We start from the raw sequence: 22,948 nt of genomic DNA, 5'->3' as shown, positions 1-22,948 counted from the left end.
CTGTGACCTTTGAAATAACCCCCAGTAAGGCGCCAATCAGAACCAGAGACATCTTCCAATTCTTCAATATTTAGTAGAAATGGTTGGGATAAAGGGATATAAGGCATCTAAGAAGCAGAAATATTTTCAGAGCAAAAAAACTATGAAATAGAGGGGTGGTCATTGGTTTACTGTCACTGGTTTAAGCACTCCAATCTTCAGAAATAATTTCTCTAGAATGAATCAATTATTCCTAAATCTTCTACAGTAGTAGTAGTACAACAGTGTATTTATGCCCAATGGCATGTGGGTTTGTGTATAAACGAGATTGCATTGAGTGCAAAAATAGATCTGTCACTATAGCGCTTTTGTGTGAACCAGGAATGGCGAAATTCCCAACAGTTCCCCAGTATTTCAAGAACATAGTCCTCCCTGTCAACACATTCAAGAAATGCTTTCACAATATTGTCATACAGTTTGACCTCTGATATGTTTAATAAAAGCCCTCACATTAAGAAATGGAAAAACTGAGGTGGTGCTGAAAATATAGACCCACTCTGGTCTACCTCAAAGTTTCAGTTACATGAAGTGAATTCTTTGTGAAGGTCTTCATTCATTCAAATGCCAGCGCTTACACTGAAATGTGAAAAATTCCATTATCAGTGCTGTAATATGGAAAAAAAGGACATCATTATGATGTGTCCCAATCCTCAATATACCTACAGGTATCAGCACATCTTCAGTACTTTTCTTAATACCCTTTTCCAAGATCTCTTCATTTTTGTTTAAACCTCCACATCAATTCAAATAACAATCCACAAAAACGCTAATGAAAAAACAAAGTGAACCTTTGTGTTAGGGTTACTGTTAATTGAGCTAAACTTGCAACCTCAGTGTTTTATAGTGTGGTATAAAATGTATGTTAGCTTTGTAGTGGAGTAATCTCACTATTTAAACAAGGCCTATTGATCCCCCATGACCTAATTATTGCCTATCCCACAGCACAGCTATTAAAATACCATTTAGGCAATTAGCAAGATCTACTGGTATATATGTAAAGCTTTATGCATTAAGAGGTGTCTCCTGGCCCCATACGAGCCTTATCAACCTCACAGCAGACAGGCTCAGATATTGATTTAACACGTCATCTATGTTGGCCAAATCCATATCGACTGCCTGTTCGCCTTTACCCACCATTGACGATGACTGACTAACTATTTTTACAGCAGTGTGCTTGAGGAACTCTGCAAAGGGCAAGCTAAAAGCATAAGTTTATTTATTGGGCAGGCTGGAGCTGGAAACATCGGTCACTGCCAGAGTGACAGATGGTGTGACAGGCCTCCCCACTGCCCGTAAAGTATAAGCGAGGCTGAAGAGCTTTATTTTTACAGCAATAAGTTTGAACAGTCAGCATTCACTGCAAAAAGCTTTAAGTGGGTGAATAGACACCAAAGTAATTAAAATCTGGTGAGCCCTGAAAATCGGCTTCCATCTCAAGCAAATACCTTATTTAAAGTCATAACAGAATCTATGATTTGTCCACGTCAATGCAGTAATCTGTCAGTATAGTTGCTCAGTTGCCATGAAAGACTTGAAAAGTGCCATTTGAAATCTCCCATCATTGCTCATGAGAACTGAGTTATGGACAAATACATATTTGAGCCAATCACCCAAGCTGTAAATTACCTCTGTTAATTTAGCATATAGCACAGGAATTATAGATTTGGTTTATATTAATTTTAGCTAAAACACATTTATGTGGCCAAATGTAAATGGAAGTGTTTTTAACAATTCAGATTTCTATCCAGTTAGAGTTCTTCAAATGCTTGGAGTCACCAGGTGTAAACAGGCCCTCTTTCTCGTGTAAATCCTGACTTCCAGACTCATTTGGTCTTTCCTGCCACCCTGCATCTCCACTGGCTCTGCAGCCATAAATCTTGTAGGAATTGCTTGTGAACCCTGAGACCCCGTCTTTTCCACAAAGTCTGGGCGCAGTAGACATTTAAACAATCAATTGCGGTTAGTGCCTAAGTGGGCCCATTACTACTTCTAGGGCCCAGCAATGGCATCTTCAACCATTAACAGTTGCATGGATTCCCAGGCAATTATATGAAGAGGCTGGCTACAGACTGAGTGGTTTTATTGTCTGTTTGCCTGGAGACAGCAAACCTTGCAAATGTCAAGAGTTCTGTTGTTCTGTTGGGGTATATAAGGTGTATCCAGTGCTCAACAAGGTGAGAATCTCTTTAGAATATCTGATGGCGGTTCCTCTGCCTTTAGCTGTGAATGCTAAGATCAGGTGCAAGGTCTCACCTTAAAGAAATCCTGAGAGTCATTAATATGGATGACACCCACAACACTCCGACCTCCAATTCTGCACCATACAGTGCTGCCACATCAACCTTTGGAGTAACATTCATAGGCAACAGGAAGGTGAAAAGAGTAACTAATTTTAATGAACAGTTCATCCAGAACGGAATATATTTGCATTATTTACTAACCCTCATCCTTCCAAACCTGCATGACCTTCTTTCATCAGTGAAACCCAAGAGGGGAAACCTTGAAGAATGCTTGCTGTTCTCTCCCTTACAATGGAAACATGTAGTGAGGTGTCCAAATTCAGTCCTGGGGGGCAACTGTCCTGCAGAGTTTAGCTCCAATTTCCCTCAACATACCTGTCTGGAAGATTCTAGTATGCCTGGTAAGACCTTGATTAGCTGGTTCAGGTGTATTTAATTGGGGTTGGAGCTAAACTCTGCAGGACAGTGGTCCTGCAGGGACAGGATTAGACACCCTTGTCATGAGGTGTCAACCTAATATACATCTTCAGCAAACCATGAATATAGCACAGATAGTTATATACACTACATTCATGACACCTCTAAGGTCCTTATTTTCATTTTCTGAAGGTTGACAGGCTGTGGTCACTGTAAAACTCTTCAAAAGTGGTCCTTTTTTGTCACACTAAAGAAATGAAGTGATATGGGGAAGAACATTAGGGTGGGATACTGAGAGAATTTTCATTTTTGGGGTGAACTATTGCTTTAAATATGTGTTATAATAAATTTGTGAGCTATTCAACGTACTTCAAAGTTAGATAAGACTAACTTCTTATTAACTTCTTAAGTACTTCAAAGTTAGATAAGAAAATGTGACTAAATGAGTATAGGCAAAGCTATTAATTAGCTCTCATGCTAGCCTGTAAAGAACTACATCCTTAAATTACTATAAAGAAGTCAGTTTCCCTCTAATTCAGTCTCAAGTGCGCTCTGGAATGGAGTCCACATGTCTCTGGTATTTTACACTCCTCTGTCATTTTAGATATCGCAGACTTTCTGATGGCCTGTCAGCGCACAACTAGTATGGCCTGAAGAATTTTGCTGGTTTATATGCATGTGGCTAGTGTATGTACTGAAGCTGGGCTCTTCCACACATATGAGAACAAAGAAATGATAAATCGATTGTATAATTTTATATGAGAGTGATGCATAAAGGGCTCAAAAAAATCCAACAGAGTCCAGTACATCCCTGAGGCTTGTGTCACATGCATGCACACACAAACACAAACACTGTTCTCTCCACCCTGAGTCTAAGGCTGGAAATGATCCCACAGGAGTGTACCGAGTGTTACCATGGAGACCAGTATCTGACAATACAATGCTATATAGCCCACAGTGCTTTGCTAAAAAATACCTTCAACCACTTCAAATTTTAACGAATTACAAAACTATTACAACATTAATTTAACGTGAAATTGGTTTGAATCACATTTTCAAATGTGCACTTTATTTATAACTGACTAGATATCATTCACTTAAATTGACAGTGAAGGATTTCTAGTAGGCAATGGTTATTAAAATACTTTTGTGATATGATTATGCAATAGATTCAGCTGTACTGTGTTGTATTCTTTTTTTTTTTTACTTTTTATCTCATGTTAAATGACCATGCATATTTGTAATTTTAAAAAATACACATCAAAATGCTGGATTATTTAAAAATAGGTGATTAAAAACAGAAATGACAACCTTAAATATCAATTCTATCTAGTAAATTCGTTTGTTTGCAAACATTTTACAGTATATTTTGTGCAGTTACTGTTTTGACAATAGTATGCTATTTTAATAGTGGGGGAAAAATGTGCCAATAACTATATTCAGTTACATATATTGGTATGGTATGGTTTGATCAACATAACCGTTTATATCAGTGATGCGTGGGTTGATCCAAAATGAGCGGGTGCCCGTGGTCACCTGTGGTTACCTGCGGTTACGAGTTATCCAAAAATGTTTTTAATGATATTCGGGTTGCGGTCGGTCGGTTCGTTTGAAATAAAGATGCCAATTAAACCTTTGTAATTTATATAGTACTAGACACAATTTTGAAATACATAGGCCTACAATTTATTGGCTGAATAACTGGCATAAAGATTTTCGTTTTGTATAAATTGTTTTATCAATCAATTGCCCGTATTTAATAAATAAGAAGCAAATATATAGCAGACAATGTAATGAGGTGCCGGCACGATCACTTGCATGTGAACTGGAGGGCGCCGAAACTCAGCTTGTGCCTCACAGATTTGAGAAATATAGGCTATACATGTATATTACAGAAAGCTTGAAATGTCTACTTTTAAACGAAAATATTCAAACCAAAATGAAATGTGCATTTCTCTCTGGCGTTCATGGCGAGTCCGCATCCTCAACTTGATCTTTGCTATAGTAATTAAATTAATATAAAGGGGCGATTTGTCCACAAATGGCTTAAATGAACAACTACTAGTCGACTAGAAAAAGCAGCCCTTATTCCACATATTTTCGAACCAGCATTCTGGGTTGAGCGAATGACCCCACAGAATGAGTGAGTGGAGTGGAATATTATGAGCTTATTGACAATTTTTTATAATTCTTGACAAAATTAGAATATATTACGTTTTTTTTTTTTGGGTGGGCCTGTTGAAAAGCCATGATGCCGTGCTTGCTCCACAGGCTTGATTAATGGATATTATAGGCCAGGGAGGTTCCTACATCTATGGCCCAATGACGCTATGATGAGCATTTACTACTTTAAAAAAATGCGGGTCAGGAAGTGGGTCGGGTACAATATTTTTGCGATCTGAGTTGCGGGCGGGTTAGTTGAAAACGTTGGTCAGGTGCGGGTTGTTTATACATTGACCCACGCATCACTGGTTTATATATATGGAGAGAGAGAGGGAGAGAGAGAGAGAGAGGGAGAGAGAGAGAGATATTAGTCTCAGCCTCAGATGTCACGCCTACTGTTGGCTGATCGTCTGATGCATATGGGACACAAAAGTGGAAAAACTTCAGAAGTGTCAAAGTCGTCATCGGATTGGTTGAATCCTACAGGATTTCCATGAGACGTGTGTATTGCGTTCTTTAATGTTCCGCCTGGAAACAAAGATACTGTGGTGCTAAACTTACAACTTTGACAACGAGCGATTATCAGGATCAACTAAATGCTGGATTTTCAAAGAACTGTATGTTACATATTTCAAGTTTGCGGCATAGAATCTTTAAAATATGTCAGAGAGTTTTACACACCAGTCTATTATTGTGGCGACATTTCCACGCCCCAAAACGTGACGCTGAACGAAATGAACTGTGACTGGTTGTTTGACATGTCGGTCAAACGGCCTCATTGGCGGGCCCTGGCCAATGAAAGCTGCCATGAATTCCAGACCTTCAGTCTATGCAAGACTGAATATATATATATATATTAGTGCTGTCAACGTTAACGCGTTAACGCATGCGATTAATTTTTGTCTGGTTTAATGTGTCAAAATATTTAACGCAATTAACGCAGCATCCGTATTTTCTGCCATCCGTTGGCTAGCTTTACATTATATGATCACTCTCTTATTCATTTAAATGCTTTTAAACATTTCAAGCGCGGCAAGACAAAAGAGAATGCGCTGTCTGTGAATGCCCTTATGTGACACATACACACGTACACACACACACACACAATGCATAGACAGGGCGCCAGAATCCAGTTCTCTTAAGCGCTTGAACTAACAATAAACATCCCAAAGTGCCAGTTTTGTCGATTATCCTCATAAGAGCAATCTTAAATGATTTATATAAAGTCTAAAATGAACAAAAAGAGTTGTGAGAGAATGAGGCGAGATCCATAGACAGTATATAAACGGTGAGATCCACGTGTCTGTCTGCTCTTAAAGGGACAGCAGCCAATAAAGCTTCCTGTCAGTAAAGTTAAAGAACAAAGGGAACAGAGAAAATGACTCGCTGCTCTTGACTAAATAACTTTTGTAGCTTTAATAAGGATTAACTATTTAATTTATAGTTTATGCAGTGCAGACTGCATATAACTTTGATAACTTTATTAAATTTCTGTATATTTCCTAACTGTTAAGACAGGAACGGCAGGAGTAAACATGACATTTATTATGGGTTTATGTTAGCATTGTTTTAAGTTTACTTAAATTAAAAACTGTTACATTTTTGAAGCCTAATAATAAATGTAAAAAAATTAAAAAAAAATCAGTAGCTGTATTAATATCAGTAATACTGGCCTTCATTCATAACAAGATGCCATTTAAACAAGTATTTAAAATATACTGTCTTTATGTTGTTTCTACATTAATTTGATTAACTGTGAAATTATTACATTAAAAAATATATTAAAAACGTACAAAAACATTTCTTTTTTATTGCGACTAATTGCGATTAATCACCGAAAAAATGTGTGATTAATCTAGTTAAAGTTTTTAATCGATTGACAGCACTAATATATATATATATATATATATATATATATATATATTAGGGGTGTAACGGTACGTGTATTCGTACTGGACCGTTTCGGTACAGGGCTTTCAGTACGGTGCACGTGTGTACCGAATGACCGAATGCAATATTTTGTGTGGGAACATATACATTTTCGTGTTTCCAAACGAACATATTAAGTGGCGGAAGTCTCCACGTTCAGTGCAAATCCCGCCCTGCAGCTGATTCTAAGGCTGGTGAAACACTGGCTGCGTGGCGTGAGCGAGGCATTTCTGCTGTGTGTCAGTTGCGTTGACGGCTGCTTCACGTTTTCTGTGTCTTTACACAATAGAATCGTGCCTGACGCAGCGCTGTTTTCTTTACCAAGAAAGTGGCAAGATAAAAAAAAACGATATTTTCTGTTTCAAATTTTCACATGGTATCTGTAGGTTATAATAACATCAAAATTCAAATCCATTTTCCATGATTTTCAAATATTTATTAAATATTTATTTAATTTTTTTATTTTTTTCAGTTTTTCCGATTTATCATGCAGCCCTTGTTTGTTAATCACAAAGTACAAAGTAAATGAGGAAAACTAGGATGCCGGGTGTATTCAAAGTGCCGTCATTACTGTCTAGAGTGCATGGAATGGTGTGCTGTGATTGGTTGTTACCGTCTAGAGTGTATGGAATGGTGTGCTGTGATTGGTTGTTACCGTCTAGAGTGTATGGAATGGTGTGCTGTGATTGGTTGTTACCGTCTAGAGTGTATGGAATGGTGTGCTGTGATTGGTTGTTACCGTCTAGAGTGTATGGAATGGTGTGCTGTGATTGGTTGTTACCGTCTAGAGTGTATGGAATGGTGTGCTGTGATTGGTTGTTACCGTCTAGAGTGTATGGAATGGTGTGCTGTGATTGGTTGTTACCGTCTAGAGTGTATGGAATGGTGTGCTGTGATTGGTGATTGCTGCGTTTGTCGCGGTTTGTTGAAAAAGGGAGAAGACATGACCTAATAATTCAGCGAATATCGCGTTTTGCGTAATATTTTTAATTTGCTTTTCAATACCGACCAGATACAATACTGATTTTGGTGGAAATTAAATTTGAATATATATGTTATGTTATATGTTAAATGGTTATGTTAATCATACCATATATTTGTTTTGAATATTGTTAGAAGAAATTTAAAACTATGCTAGATATACAGAACCATAAACATGTATGGCTCTTTTTTATTTTATTTTAGCTCTATAAAATATTAAGTCATGAAAGCAGATGAACTCTGTACACCTATGTTCACTTGTAAATTATTCATAATAAATTAACTGCCAAGTACCGCAGATTAATAGCCAATTGCTTGAAGGTGACGATTGTATGCAGATAATTGTGTGGGTATTAAATAATGAATCGTTTCTAAACAAGGTCTTTGGGAACTTCTGACCATACTACTACATCATTCCTGAACTTCTGACTATAAGAAAACTGCTTAGGGACAGACTTTCCGTGTAAAGGCTGCGTGTGACATTGAGATTATGAAGCAGAACTAAACAGCAGTAATGTATTCACAGCACAGCACAGGAAATGATAGATTTATCTCCACACACATAAATCACTCCACCAGCACAGCATCTGTCACAGACACTCTGTTTGTCCACATCATCTTCTGCTATCTCCATTCCATTATGACTTGATAAACCTTCCCTCGCAGCTTTAAAGCCACAGAATTAAAAATTCCATGCTGTGGTTTGACGAATGCAATTTGTTGACATATTTCCTATCGTAACAAGATTCATAAATCTGCTTAAAGTTAATTCTGTCAGCTTGTACACTACATAGATGACTTCAAAGCTAGCGGAAGGCGAAAAACTCTTTTTGTGCAGTAAAAATATTTATAACAGTGCTTAATATTAAGTGAGGGTGTTCGCTTGCATCCACATATGGCTGTGCAACTGATGTTATTTGACAGTGAGGTTTTATTGGTCCTATGAATGATGCGGAGAGCATTTGGACTAGCTTGTGAGTGACACTGATAGTACACAGTGTGCTGTGCTTGAGATGAAAGGTGCTAAAAGCCGGGCCCCTCTGTGCCGTGCGAAGGACGGAAATGCAGCGAAGACTCTTTTGAGTAACATCTTGGATGAGCGCAAAGGCCATCAATCATTTAAGCCGGTATGAACTGTATCTTATTCCCGACTGTATTTCCTCATCTTTCAGAGGTTGAATTGACCTGATGTGTCCTCAGTAAGTGAAATAAAGTCAACTTTTAGGAATGGATCCATGGACTAAAAGAGTTTCTTGCAAAAAGTGCAGTGTGTTTCTGGTTTTCTCAGACAGAAACAGTTCGACATCAGCCTCGTCATGGTTATGTTTTTGAATTCGGATAAGACAGAGATATTACTTATTGGACCAAAAACTGTACACAGAATCTCTTGGATTACAATCTGCAACTAGACGGATGTTCTGTTACTTCCTCTACAGTCAAAACTCTGGGTGTTATATTAGACAGCAACTTGTCTTTTCAAAATCATATTTTGCGTGTTACAAAAACAGCATTCTTCCATCTTAGAAACATTGCCAAGGTACGAAACATGTTACCTGTTTCTGATGCAGAAAAGCTAGTTCATGCATTCATGACCTCTAGACTGGACTATATGCACTTCTAGGTGGTTGTCCTGATTCGTCAATAAACAAGCTAGAGGTAGTCCTTACCAGGTCAAGAAAATATGATCATATTACCCCAATTTTACAGTCTCTGCACTGGCTACCTATTAAGTTCCGTATCAAATACAAATTATCATTACTTACCTATAAGGCCCTAAATTGTTTAGCTCCTGCGTACCTAACTAGTCTTCTACCACGCTACAACCCATCATGCTCCCTAAGGTCACAAAACCCTGGACTTTTGGTAGTTCCTTGGATAGCAAAGTCCACTAAAGGAGGTAGACCTTTTTCACATTTGGCTCCCAAACTTTGGAATAGCCTTCCTGATAAAGTTCGGGGTTCAGACACATTCTCTCCGTTTAAATCTAGATTAAAAACACATCTCTTTGGCTTCAAATAATGCATCTCATAATCTTGGTCTGCAGTTGTATCTGATCAAATGCACATTATTATTCCTTGGCTTCTGAACAAATCATTTTTTGCTTTGTTGGAACAGCAGCTACCCTAATTATGTTTCTATTTGTTTCTCTGTTTTTGTGTCACTAGGATTTACACAAGCTCTAGTCTGGATCCAGGACACCTGAGAAGAGATGATCTCAACCCCTCAGAGGACCTCAGATGATGCCAACCCTGAAACCACATGAACTACCAGATTTTGCTACAAGTTTGATTGAAACATAATAATTGCCGTTAATAGTGTTCATCATCTGTTTGATTACGTCATTAACTGAATTTTACCATGAATTTCTGCCATATGTACATCAATTTGAAAGTCACCACTGATAAGCTATAACTAAATATATTGTAGAAACCTGATTTTCTGTAAAGCTGCTTTGCAATTATTTGTATCGTGAAAAGCACTATACAAATAAACTTGAATTGAATGTTTGTGGTAACATTAAGGCTGAAATACCACTTTGTGATTAATTGGAAGAGCAATTCTTTTTAAAAAATATAAGTCCTATTGCATTTGTCTGAAAAAAGAAAGTCATATACACCTAGAATGCTTTGAGGGTGACTAAAACATAGGTTAATTTAAATTTTTGGGCGAACTAAACCTTCAAGTATTAGGTACCCAACAAGTGCACATTCAATATAATTGAGTGCATACCATCCGAAGCCATGCATTTGGTTTTCTTTAAAAATGTATTATTTCAAAAGAAACAAACATCTTACTGCATTTTCCTCCTCCTGGCTGTTGCTGGCATCTTCGCTTTTGTGGTACTTGTCTGATGAACGTGAGTCTCTCTTCCGGCTGGTATCAGTTCCCTCCATTGGCCTCTCACCATCTGTAAATGAGACAATGACCAAACACATTCACTTTATATTCCATCAGCAATATTATTGGTTCCCTATCATTACCATTTATATTGCATACAACACACAGAAATGATGAGCAGCCATTATAGACTCTTCTTAGCAGTTTAAATCATTCTCAGAGTGAGACAGCAAGAGAACACATGGAAATAGCTACAGCTGGGGTGCAAAATTAACACTTGCCAAGTGCCAAATGCAAATAAAATTGCCTTTGGCAAGAAAATGAATAAATAAACACCTCTCGTACACCTGGATGCCAGCTGCTGTGTAGGCAAGTTTTATGAAAAATGCCTGAAGAAGGTCTTTGACCAAAATGTTGTTTATCAAAAAAATATTTGCAGGCTACAACACTAGGATTGCTTATTATATTATTTTCACTATTTTGGGGAGGAACACTACCTTCCAGTTAGCTGATGACCTTACCCAGCTAAACTTTGACTATAAGCACAAGTTCTGGTCCACATCGCTGCTTATTCAAGCTGAGAACTGCCCACTTAGACAGAAAGAGACTGTCTGACATATATAATATAGTTTCTTCACTGATTTGAAATGCTAAAACCAGTTAGCCTAACTTTTAAAGTTAATGGTATTGTACTTATAAACTTGAACCTCAAGTAAATTCCTACATCATCTTTGGATAATACTGAATAATTGTAACAATTTTTTTATAATGTATAACCCACAATGCGCACACCAACTTCCCAATTCTCGCTTCCCAATTCACCGGTCCAGGATAACACAAACACATACAAGTTACACCCAACCCAGGCTCATGGAAAAATGAGTATATGGCAACATTTTTGCCATATTATATTATATTGACACTTTCACACTTCACTTTTAACGTGAACTGTGCAGTAGCATCCATGTCAGTAACTTGCTTTTAGCCTACAAGTTTTGTGTTTTTACAACTTTTTTGTCTTAACTCCTTTTCTGGAACTTATACCTGATCTCTTCACATCACAAATGTTGCTGTACCAGGGGACTACTGAGCAAGTTTACTATGTCCGAAAAGCCATACATACAGAGCTGGTACTGTAATGCAAATTAAGTTTACAAATCATGCACTATTCTAAAAGTGATTTGAGGACAGTACATAGTATTGTGCAAGGAATCACACAAAACAATAAATCTTTAAATCTATAACTGATAATCTACCCCTGTAATCACTTTTGGAAAGCCATTCGGCCAATCAAATTCGAGGACCAGAACTAACTGTTGCAAACCATGCATTAATGCAATATATATATTATCCAAGATGGATAATATATATGCAATATATATATTATCCAATATATATATTATCCAAGATGGCGCCGCACATGGCTGCTTCAGTGCTTGGCTCTCCAGTGTTTGTACTGTTTTTGTTCGTTTTTCCTGTTTTTTGTTTAACAAACACGATCAGTTTCACCAGGGATGAACTGCTGAACATTCGGCAGAACACACCACATGATATTTTTCCGGATTTCTATTATACAGACGTTTTACTGAACATTGTTATCGGAGGAGCAGCGGCGCTGATCAAGCGCTTCAGGACGCGCAGACGGGGAAAGCGAGCGGGAGCGCTCGTCAGACTCAGGAAGCGCGGATTTCGAACGCCGTTGCCTAGCATCCATCTCGCAAATCTCCGCTCTCTACCCAACAAAACGGACGAACTCCTTTTGCTCTCTCGGACAAATAAGGATTTCTCTCACTCTGCTGCTCTGTGTTTCACGGAAACCTGGCTGAATGACGCCATACCGGACAGCGCACTCCATCTGCCGGACTTTCAGCTGTTTAGAGCGGATCGCGACGCAGAATCAACGGGGAAATCGCGCGGCGGCGGGACATGCTTTTACATCAATGAACGGTGGTGTACAGATGTAACTGTGTTAAAGAAGATGTGCTGTCCTGATCTAGAAACGCAGTTTATCAACTGCAAGCCGTTCTATTCGCCGCGGGAGTTTCACTCGCTCATTCTGGTCAGTGTTTACATTCCACCTCAAGCACATGTGAGCTCAGCTTTACAGAAACTCGCTGATCAGATCACAGACACAGAACAACAACACCCGGACTCTGTTTTAATCATTCTTGGGGACTTTAATAAAGCCAATCTCTCCCGTGAACTGCCAAAATACAGACAGCATGTTACCTGTCCCACCAGAGACAGTAATATACTGGATCACTGTTACACCACAATAAAGGATGCATATCACTCTGTTCCACGAGCAGCTTTGGGACGTTCTGATCACTGTCTGGTTCATCTTATACCGACCTACAAGCAGAAACTTAAATCTGCTAAACCTGTAGTAAAGACTGTGAAGAGATGGACCAGCGAAACAGAGCAGGATTTACAATCTTGTTTTGACATCACAGACTGGAGCGTTTTTGAAGCTGCTACCACCGATCTGGACGAACTCACAGAGACTGTAACATCCTATATTAGTTTCTGTGAGGATATATGCATTCCTACCAGGACTTATTTAACATTCAACAATGATAAGCCATGGTTTACAGTAAAACTCAGACACCTTCGTCAGGCCAAAGAGGATGCCTACAGAAATGGGGACAGGGTCTTGTACAATCAGGCCAGGAACACACTGAACAAAGAGATTAGAGCGGCTAAAAAGACCTATGCTAAAAAGTTGGAAGACCAGTTTACTTCCAACGACTCTACTTCAGTTTGGAGAGGACTGAGAGCCATCACAAACTACAAGACACCATCCCCTTGCACTGAGGCTAATCAACGACTTGCTAACGACCTGAATGAGTTTTATTGTAGATTTGAAACCCCCAACACCCACTCTGACCATCTCCCTGCACAACCATTAACACCTCCTGCAATCCCCCTCTCCATACCTCCTGCTCTTCAAATCTGTGAAGATGATGTGCGCCAGGTCTTCAAGAAAAACAAAAGAAGAAAAGCACCAGGCCCAGATGGCGTTACACCAGCCTGTCTGAAAATCTGTGCTGACCAGCTGGCCCCCATCTTTTCACAGATCTTCAACAGATCTCTGGAGTTGTGTGAAGTGCCTTCCTGCTTCAAACGCTCCACCATAATCCCCATTCCAAAGAAACCCAAGATAACAGGACTTAACGACTACAGACCTGTGGCTCTAACGTCTGTCGTCATGAAGTCGTTTGAAAAACTGGTTCTGGCTTATCTGAAGGACATCACTGGACCCTTACTGGACCCCCTGCAGTTTGCGTACCGAGCAAACAGGTCCGTGGATGATGCAATCAACATGGCATTGCACTTCATCCTGCAACATCTGGACAAAACAGGGACTTATGTGAGGATCCTGTTTGTGGACTTTAGTTCGGCTTTCAACACCATCATCCCAACAACCCTCCAGACCAAACTGACCCAGCTCTCTGTTCCTAGCTCTATCTGTCAGTGGATCACCAGCTTTCTGACAGATAGGCAACAGTTAGTGAGACTGGGGAAATTCATGTCAAACAGCTGCTCCACCAACACTGGTGCCCCTCAGGGATGTGTTCTCTCCCCTCTGCTCTTCTCCCTGTACACCAACGACTGCACCTCTAAAGACCCCTCTGTCAAGCTCCTGAAGTTTGCAGACGACACTACAGTCATCGGCCTCATCCAGGACGGTGACGAGTCTGCTTACAGACAGGAGGTTGAGCAGCTGGCTGTCTGGTGCAGTCTTAACAACCTGGAGCTGAACACGCTCAAAACAGTGGAGATGACTGTGGACTTTAGGAGAAACCCCCCTGCACTTTCCCCACTCACCATCATGAACAGCACTGTGGCTGCAGTGGAGTCATTCAGATTCCTGGGAACCACCATCTCTCAGGACCTGAAGTGGGACAATCACATTGGCTCCATTGTGAAAAAAGCCCAACAAAGGTTGTACTTCCTTCGCCAGCTGAGGAAGTTTAACCTGCCACAGGAGCTGCTGAAACAGTTCTACTCAGCCGTCATTGAGTCAGTCCTGTGTACTTCAATTACTGTCTGGTTTGGTTCAGCTACAAAATCAGATATCAGAAGACTACAGAGAACTGTTCGGACTGCTGAAAGGATTATTGGTGCTCCCCTGCCCACCCTCCAAGAACTGTACACATCCAGAGTGAGGAAAAGGACTCAGAAAATCACTCTGGATCCCTCACATCCAAGTCACCCCATCTTTGAACTTTTGCCATCTGGCCGGCGCCTCAGAGCCGCAAATACAAGAACAGCAAGGCACAAGAATAGTTTCTTCCCCCAGGCAATCTACCTCATGAACAGTTAAATGTTTCCCACTTAAACTTATGCTTATGCAAAAATGTGCAATATCCTTATATTTATTTGTTACCCCTCCATCCTAGAACATTCCTGCATCTCACTCGATCCTATCCCATTATCATTTATAGCACAATTGTTTATACACTTATTTATTTGCCAATTTGTAATTCTCCCGTAATTTTTTTTTTTTTTTTTTTTTTTTTTTTTTTTTTTTTTCTGTGTGTTGTTGTGTGTCTGTTTACTGGAAGCTTATGTCACTAAAACAAATTCCTTGTATGCGCAAGCATACTTGGCAATAAAGCTCTTTCTATATATATATTTGCCCAGTATTTTTCACCATCATTTGTCGATTGTCACAGTAAATTAATTTTGGACTGGCTGCAGCCCAGAAACCAGTGCCACTAGGTCAGTGACACACTTTGGAAGGATTATGGGATTGTCCTCCATTGACTGCCATTAGGAAATGAGGATCACTCAAGCCAGAAGGATATACTTGGAGATGTGCTAACATCAACAGATGGATAAAAGATATTTTCAGCCATCAGACAAGGAGAGGGACTACAAGGTAAATATGGCACAAATTCCGCCTTGGCAGAAGCTCCTTATAAAAGGAAACTGTGTCTCAAGAGAATAAAATATCATTGCACGAGTGTTATTGCCTGTGAGGTGATTATGACATTACCTCTTTACACAGTCACACATACAAGAAACTAAAACGGTTTAAGAAATTAAGTTGTATTGTAACCAGAGGGAATAAAGCTATAAAATATAATGAATGCTTCTCCTATAATAAAAGATTATCCTGATATCTACTGACTATAGAGGAAGGGCAGTTTGTAGTCACAGCCTGGAGGTCTAGGACACATTATGTATGCACTTGCTTAAAGTGTGTGTGTGTGTGTGTGTGCGCGCGTGCGTGTGTGTGTGTGTCACTGCAAGTAATATAAGAGAAGGCCTTAAAATGAACAAATATTGTAAACTGGGCATCAGAAACTCATAGCCCAAAGTATTTTTCACCATTTACTTTAATTGCAGTAAGTTATTATTAAAGGTTAAAGTCATTTTAAATCATTTTTCTATCTCCTGTATGACAGTGTACTTAATCTTTATACTGACACCCCTAGTGGTTTGGATGCAACGTCAAACAAAAACAGATATTTTCAGTTAAGAGTATAGAAGTACAAAAATAACTCCATTTGTCAGTCAAGATTCATTTGTTGGAAAGATTGAGTTTGTGGAAACATTTAATACCAGTTATGCAAACGGTATTTGTCTGGTCATGTGATTTAAACATGGCCGCCATCATAAAGTGGCTTTTTCTGAATTCCAATACATTACTACAAAATACAAAATTGCTGCAATTAAATTAATTTTGTATCAATGTCTCATTTGTGGTCATTAAATTTGATTATTAAGACACTTAAAAGATTCAATTAATCACATTATGCCACAAGAATTCGATTCCCAGAGAACATGCAAAATTATATATACCTTTAAACACTGCAAGTCACTTTGGATAGCAGCACATTGCTTAAATGTAAACATCATGAAGTTACACGGAAACTGATGTCTTGTGTTGCCTTCATAAATATAAGCTTCTCCCTGCGTAGAAGAAATAAGCACAGCTTGATGTGTAGTTTGTTTAACATTATAAAGCTGAGTCTTTGTGAAGCACATTGGTATTTATGAGCGGGAGCATGGTGTGTTCAGATGTTTCAGAAACTGAAAAATGGCTTTCTGACCTGGTTTCTCAACTAGTTCGGTTGTTTATGGGCTTGATTAAATTGATTTAAATCAACAATAACGTCCAAAACAATTTTAGAAGCACACTGTGAAATGCATGGATTAGCATCTGGGAAATTCACATCCTAACAATGCAGTAAATTGACGTTATAAACATCTGCCCTTTTAGCCAGTCTGTGTAAATGCAATTGCAATAGCATTAAGTCCAGTAAAAAAAAAATATATATATATATATAAAATGAAAAAAAAAAACTTAACAAGCCAAGCATGTTAAAAGTCTTCAAAGATGTGTTTAATAAATCACATACTGTAACAGGTCTCATAGACAGGCAGATGAGTCTTGAGAGCTACTTTTGCAAGCAATCCTTTAGTAATCTGGCAATTCTAGCACTTGGCCACAAGCTTTATTGCTGGAACGGAGGTGTTGAATGAAAGGAGGAGGGTACCGTAAACAGAGAATTCCTCTAATGAATACTGTGAGGATTGAAAGAGGTTTCTGGATTATCCGAGATGTTGCCAATGTTTGAAGTAGTAAGAGGGGCATGCTTATCACATTTGGTCACAAACAGAGTGAAGGAAAGTAGTTTTTATGAAAATCAAATGCTTACAGCATAACTTAGATGCTGCTTGGACCCCTAAATATCTTATTCAGATTTCCAATATACATGCTAATTAACAATGGGCTATTTCATCGTCACTGTACTAAACGTGTTAACACAGCATTTAGTAGGAGATAAAAAGGCAGTAAATAAATGAAAGTTGCGTTAATATTTGGGACATGTTTCAATTGTACACATCAGTGGAGATACGAGCTCTAATTAGTCCATTAACTTTACAGTGAATTGGGAGGGTGGAATATGACTGAGGAGGTCAATCATAACTGTGTATCAGAAAACACAATAATGGAGAAGTAAAGCTGAGAAATTCCATTTCAAGTTGTGTCTGAAGTGATTTCTTATTAAACAGTGCAGTAGTTTTCCAATAGCCACGTTTTTCGTACCCAAAGCCTAGCTGTAGCACATAAGCAAGCTAACAGGTTGGCCAACCAGGGTGGTTTATAATATCTTAACAAATGTACTGTTATATCCAGTAGCATTTCCACCATGAATTTTGATTTGTAATGTTAAAAGTAATCTTAATTTAGCCTAGTAGCGCACATTGCTAGTCATGATGTGAACAATTAAACAATTAAAACTAAGTTAATGGCTTAGACAGAATACCATTGGTTTGGAGGTGTGTTAAAGCAAAGCCCAACCCTCTATTTAATATTCTCTTTCGGATTACAATACTGAATTAAAATCAGATACAACTTCTGGTTCATGTAGACTTTAAATTGGTGTAAAATCTTAGCATAGTGCTAACCGGTTAAAAGTTCTCGGTTAGTTGAAACAAGATGGCATGACAATTATCTACTCTGGTTTTAAAGTTGTTTAACCCACTTGAGGTCTAAGGGTATTTTTGGGGCCTGGAGAAGTTTTGTCATGCCCTGACATTTGTGCTTTTTTCAGTTGCTTATAAACATCTAAATGGCTAAAGTCTAATCTCACTGTAATCAGCACAAACTGGACTATAATATTATATGAGCGTGTAGGTACATGATTGTGTTTTTGAGAAAAAAAATGTTTTGCATGGTTAGTGAAAAACGAAAAAATGTAAATCACCTGAATAAGGCAATAAAACACATACAGAACATTGGTTCCAGGGACTTTTGAGAACTGGAGCTTGTAGCCAAGAATTTTTCTTTCTAAATAATGTGAAAATCATCTGGTTTACTCACTCACAGAAAACAATATTTTTTTTTTTTTGTAAAAGTCATATGCAAGTAGGCGTCAACTACCATGAATATCATTGTGATTTACACCTGAGAAGACAAAGGCCTGCATAATGAGCTGCATAATGAGCTGCATAATGAGCCTCAGTCAGCTGTGCCACTGAGAGGAAGGAGTTACAAGAATGAATGTGAGGACAAAATAAATGTATATAATTTTATGTTTGTTGTTTATTTAGAATATATTTAATTATCCCACAACATAATTTAATATTCACTTGCGAGTGCAGTTAAACAGTTTATTAGGAACAATCAAAGCTGACTTTCAAACTGAATTTTTTGCATCATTACTCCAGTCACACAATCCTTCAGAAATCCTTTTAACAATCTTATTTTCTACAAACAAACAAAAAAAAATATTATTGTTATTGTTATCATTATTATTATTATTATTATTATTAATGTTGAAAAGAGCTGAGAATATTTTTTTCAGGTTTTTTTGGGATAAACTGAAAGAACAGCATTGTTTGTTACATTTGTTACATTTACATTTATTTGTTACATTTATATTATTTACATCAAGCTTTTGCATGGTAAAGTAGTATATATTGTTATTAAAACTTCATAATGTTTCACTTGATTTCACTTGACTTGAAGTCAGGAATTATATTATTATAGTAAAATGTTTACACGTTATGTGAAAACTAGTGCAAGTATATAAATAAATAAAAAGAGACTTACTCATGTTTATGATCTCTGCTGAATAAAGTGCTTCTTTCTTTTTTCTGAGGAAATCCAAATCTCAAATCCTGAGGTTAACCACATGACATCTTTTTGGGGTGAATTATGTCTTATTCCTCTCATCGCGAAGCAAACAGTAAAATAATAAAAACTTGAACAGTCTCGCTGCGTTGTCTTCTGTTGTTTGGATGTATTTATGCCGCGTGCTTCAGTTTGAAACATTTGAATCTGAATAGCGCGTTCAGCGCGGGGGCGTGGTCACATTAGATATAATGAAGGGAGACGTGAAAAATGGACATAGTGGTTTTTTTTTTATATGGATTACTTTATCACAGAATATTTGTTTTTGGCAGCACTTGTTTAGTTTAAAAGTAGATATGTCAGCCTTTCTATAGATATATCTCTCCTGTCTCTTCGTTGAGTATTCACGGAGTTACAGTTCATTTTAATGACGTGTTTGTAAATGAAGATCAGCGCAGACAAAGGCTGCAGGCAGCACACCTTGTTTGCTATCTTTATTCATGCACAAAGTTTTGTTGTTATTATGTCTGTATCCAAAAAAAGTAGACCCTTTACAGATTCTATTGATGTATTGTTCTTATCTGTACGATCAAAACTGAAAGTGTAATTTAAGTTCTTTTAAGGATTATCAGGAGAAAATGCCTCATAATGCGTATCCGCGTTAATCGACTCCAAAGCGTTAAACTACACAGCTGAGCAGTAAATGGCATGTGACTAATCACTATAGATCCATGACATCTCACAACACTGATTGGCTGATTGCAAAACAAGAACATGGCCAGACCATTTAGGGATGGAATATGGGATATTGCAAGTGATTGCAAGTGACAGACTGAATAACTGACTGTTTATAATTCAATAGTTTCAATAGTTTCATATTAGGCAGTACTTTGTGTACAAAGTTTTCAAAAGCAACTACACTTGGTTGTTTTCAGTCTGGAACAGCACTCAATGTTCTGTTTGGAGAGGATGTAGCCTACACCCAGGACACGTTCTTGTGTTCAAAAACAGCGCAACTGATATAATGTAATGGAACAGAACACATGGGATACATAGTTAGTTGAACTACATGTATTTTTAACTTGACAAGCCATCTTAAAAACTCATCTGACGTATGTGTGCTTTGACCAACACTTAAAAATAGCACAGGCGGAACTCGCTCCATCAAACATTTCCTCCAGAGAAAGAGAGGTAGTACTCGGTGGTAGTGCATCTATTTGCCAAGTCCACCGCCCCGTCCCGCTGCTTCTATTTACAGGAGCAGATTCTGATAATGCAGCGCAGCAGGCCAGAAGAGTGAGCTCCTAAAATCTCCTTAATTTCCTGTAATCTGGGTCACAGGCAATGGGCCAAGAGTCCAGATCCCCCAGGGCAGTGCACATACCTCGCTACACACTCTCGCACAGCTTAACAGGCTGCAACACACACCCACATAACACATGCTTGACTGTGCCCATTCACATCTCGGCAGACCTCTGAGACGCAGTAAAGAGGGTCGGTTTGCTGGAGTGCAGATATGTCACTCTCAGCGTGCAGTATCGCCATGGCTCTTTGGATAGAGTGGATTAAATTAATTGAATATAAGCAGATCAAGCCAGTAAGCTTGATTAAATAACGATTAGTAGCTTGAAAACACTTTTGCTGCTTTGATGGTGGAATGGAAAAGCGAATGTGTTGCTTCCAGAGACGAGCAGAGCAGATGGCCGATGTGTGGGTTTATGCTGTTTGTTTGGTCATGTCAGTGATAAAATGAAAGCTGGTCTGCTCTTTGGGCTGAAGGAGAACAAGGACTCTGCTCTACTTATTGTCCCCTCATGTCTTTCCTCCAGAGGTGTCAAGTAACGAAGTACAAATACTTCGTTACATTACTTAAGTATAAATTTTGGGTATCTATACTTTACTTGAGTAATTATTTTTCAGCCGACTTTTACTTCTACTCCTTACATTTTCACCCAAGTATCTGTACTTTCTACTCCTTACATTTTAAAAATAGGTTCGTTACTGCCATTTCATTTCGGCTTGTTTTCATTCGTCATCATAAAAAAAAAAAAAAAAACATTCCAAATAAATCGCGCCATCTTGATGGAGTGAATTTGATTGTGGTTGGATGAGAAGTATAACCATATACCATTCTGACACCCTATTGGTTTGTACGCGATACATCGCACCTGCACATGAAACAAATCACATCACACTCCAGCAAGGACAGACATAGCCAGTTTGGGTTCGTTTATCAAAAAATTTATTTCTTAAAAAAGAAGGGTTGGGTATGGAACCGGTATCCGATCGCCTCAGAGTCAGTCCCCTTAAATTTCATATGAAACCGGCGTCAGACTGGGTCTCTTCTCCGTCTTTCAGCATGCTCTTCAACCTGCAGACCACGAGCGGAGCAGCGCATGCGCACTTAAACACAAACAGAGGACACAAGGTATGTGTTTATCGATAGATTGTTAGAATATCCGTATCTGTGCAGTTCTTTGTCATAAATACAGTTTACAAAAGGTCACGAGGGAGCCGGTTTCCCATCTAGTGTAAAGTTTTCGTTCATCACACCACAGCTGTTTCCTCCAGCGAAAATCTAGCCCTTAACACATATGAACGAACACATAATTTAATTAGACGTATTTAAATATGCTTAATTTAATCATACGTACTTTATACATACACTAGCTACTGTGCAAAAGTCTTAGGCACGTTCGTATTTTCACTTAAAAGAATGGTGTTCGGCTATTTATACATTTTGTTGTAGTGTGTCAGTATAAAATATCAGTTTACATTTCCAAACATTAATTTTGCCGTTGTCAGACTGCTTGTGCATTCAAAATCGCACTAGATTATTATTAAAATTAATGGCAAACTAATTCCTACTGACACACAGCAAAATATATAAACTGGCTTAAAACCCTTTTTTGGGGTGAAAATACTAATGTGCCTAAGACTTTTGTACAGTACTGTATTTCAAAAACGACATTGTTGCTACTTTATAAAGAATGAACATACAGTCATTCACAGAAGTGATTAAAGACAGTGACAGACAGCACTCATAACTAAACTAAATATCAGAGTGAGTGACAGAGATACAGTAGAAACATTATGTGTGCTTTTGTATTAAAAAATGACCCAGATTGTGAAATACATTTATTAGTCTTAGATTAAGGGAAGCACAACTTGGGAAATGAGAGCATCCAAGGTGAAAGCTATGGATTTATTGTAAATATTTGTAATGTTCTTTAATATTATCCAGTTTTTTTTGTGGTTCTTTTTTTTTTTTAAGTATCGGTTCAGGTACCGTTTAGGCGCCGGTAAGTAGGTATGTGATAAGTAGGCTATACCAACTTTGTAACTCGTTCCCCCTCGAACACTGAACATAGCAGACGTATGTAGTGAATACAGGAAGCTATCAATCAAGAAGGTATCAGGATTATGAGTTATTTTTCATTTTTCATCTCCTCATATCTCATCTCACCTCCTTCTTTTGGTCTTCTATCCATCACACCTCCTCATCTCTCTCAGTTCTTTATCTCAATTGGTCACTATTCAACTCCTTAAATCATTGCTTATCTTTCATTAAAATTTTGGGACACAGTTCTCTCTTCTAATCTAATTTGCATGGCTTTTCTTTCCATCCATCATCTAGAATATATGTTATGTTTTTGATCATTCAGATGGATTGACGTAGTCCACTCTTCTTGCAAACAGAGCCCAACATTTTGGCAACCCATTGCCCAGCAATAAAATCTAAAGGACT

General features: G+C 38.2%; 1 protein-coding gene across 2 annotated transcripts in view; it reads right to left on the bottom strand.

Annotated features, from left to right (window-relative positions):
* LOC132124869 (N-acetyl-beta-glucosaminyl-glycoprotein 4-beta-N-acetylgalactosaminyltransferase 1-like) overlaps positions 1 to 22,948 on the bottom strand; it is a 162,702-nt gene that overhangs the window by 103,801 nt on the left and 35,953 nt on the right. For both annotated transcript variants that reach the window (XM_059536013.1, XM_059536014.1), the window contains exon 2: positions 10,565 to 10,677. In XM_059536013.1, the coding sequence (XP_059391996.1) occupies positions 10,565 to 10,677 (113 nt within the window). The remainder of the gene's footprint in view (positions 1 to 10,564; positions 10,678 to 22,948) is intronic.

This window comes from Carassius carassius, chromosome 43 (genome assembly GCF_963082965.1).
Source record: "Carassius carassius chromosome 43, fCarCar2.1, whole genome shotgun sequence".
NCBI classification, from domain to species: domain Eukaryota; kingdom Metazoa; phylum Chordata; class Actinopteri; order Cypriniformes; family Cyprinidae; genus Carassius; species Carassius carassius.
The sequence above is the reverse complement of the archived record's forward strand: the minus strand, read 5'-3'. Positions and strand labels throughout refer to the sequence as shown.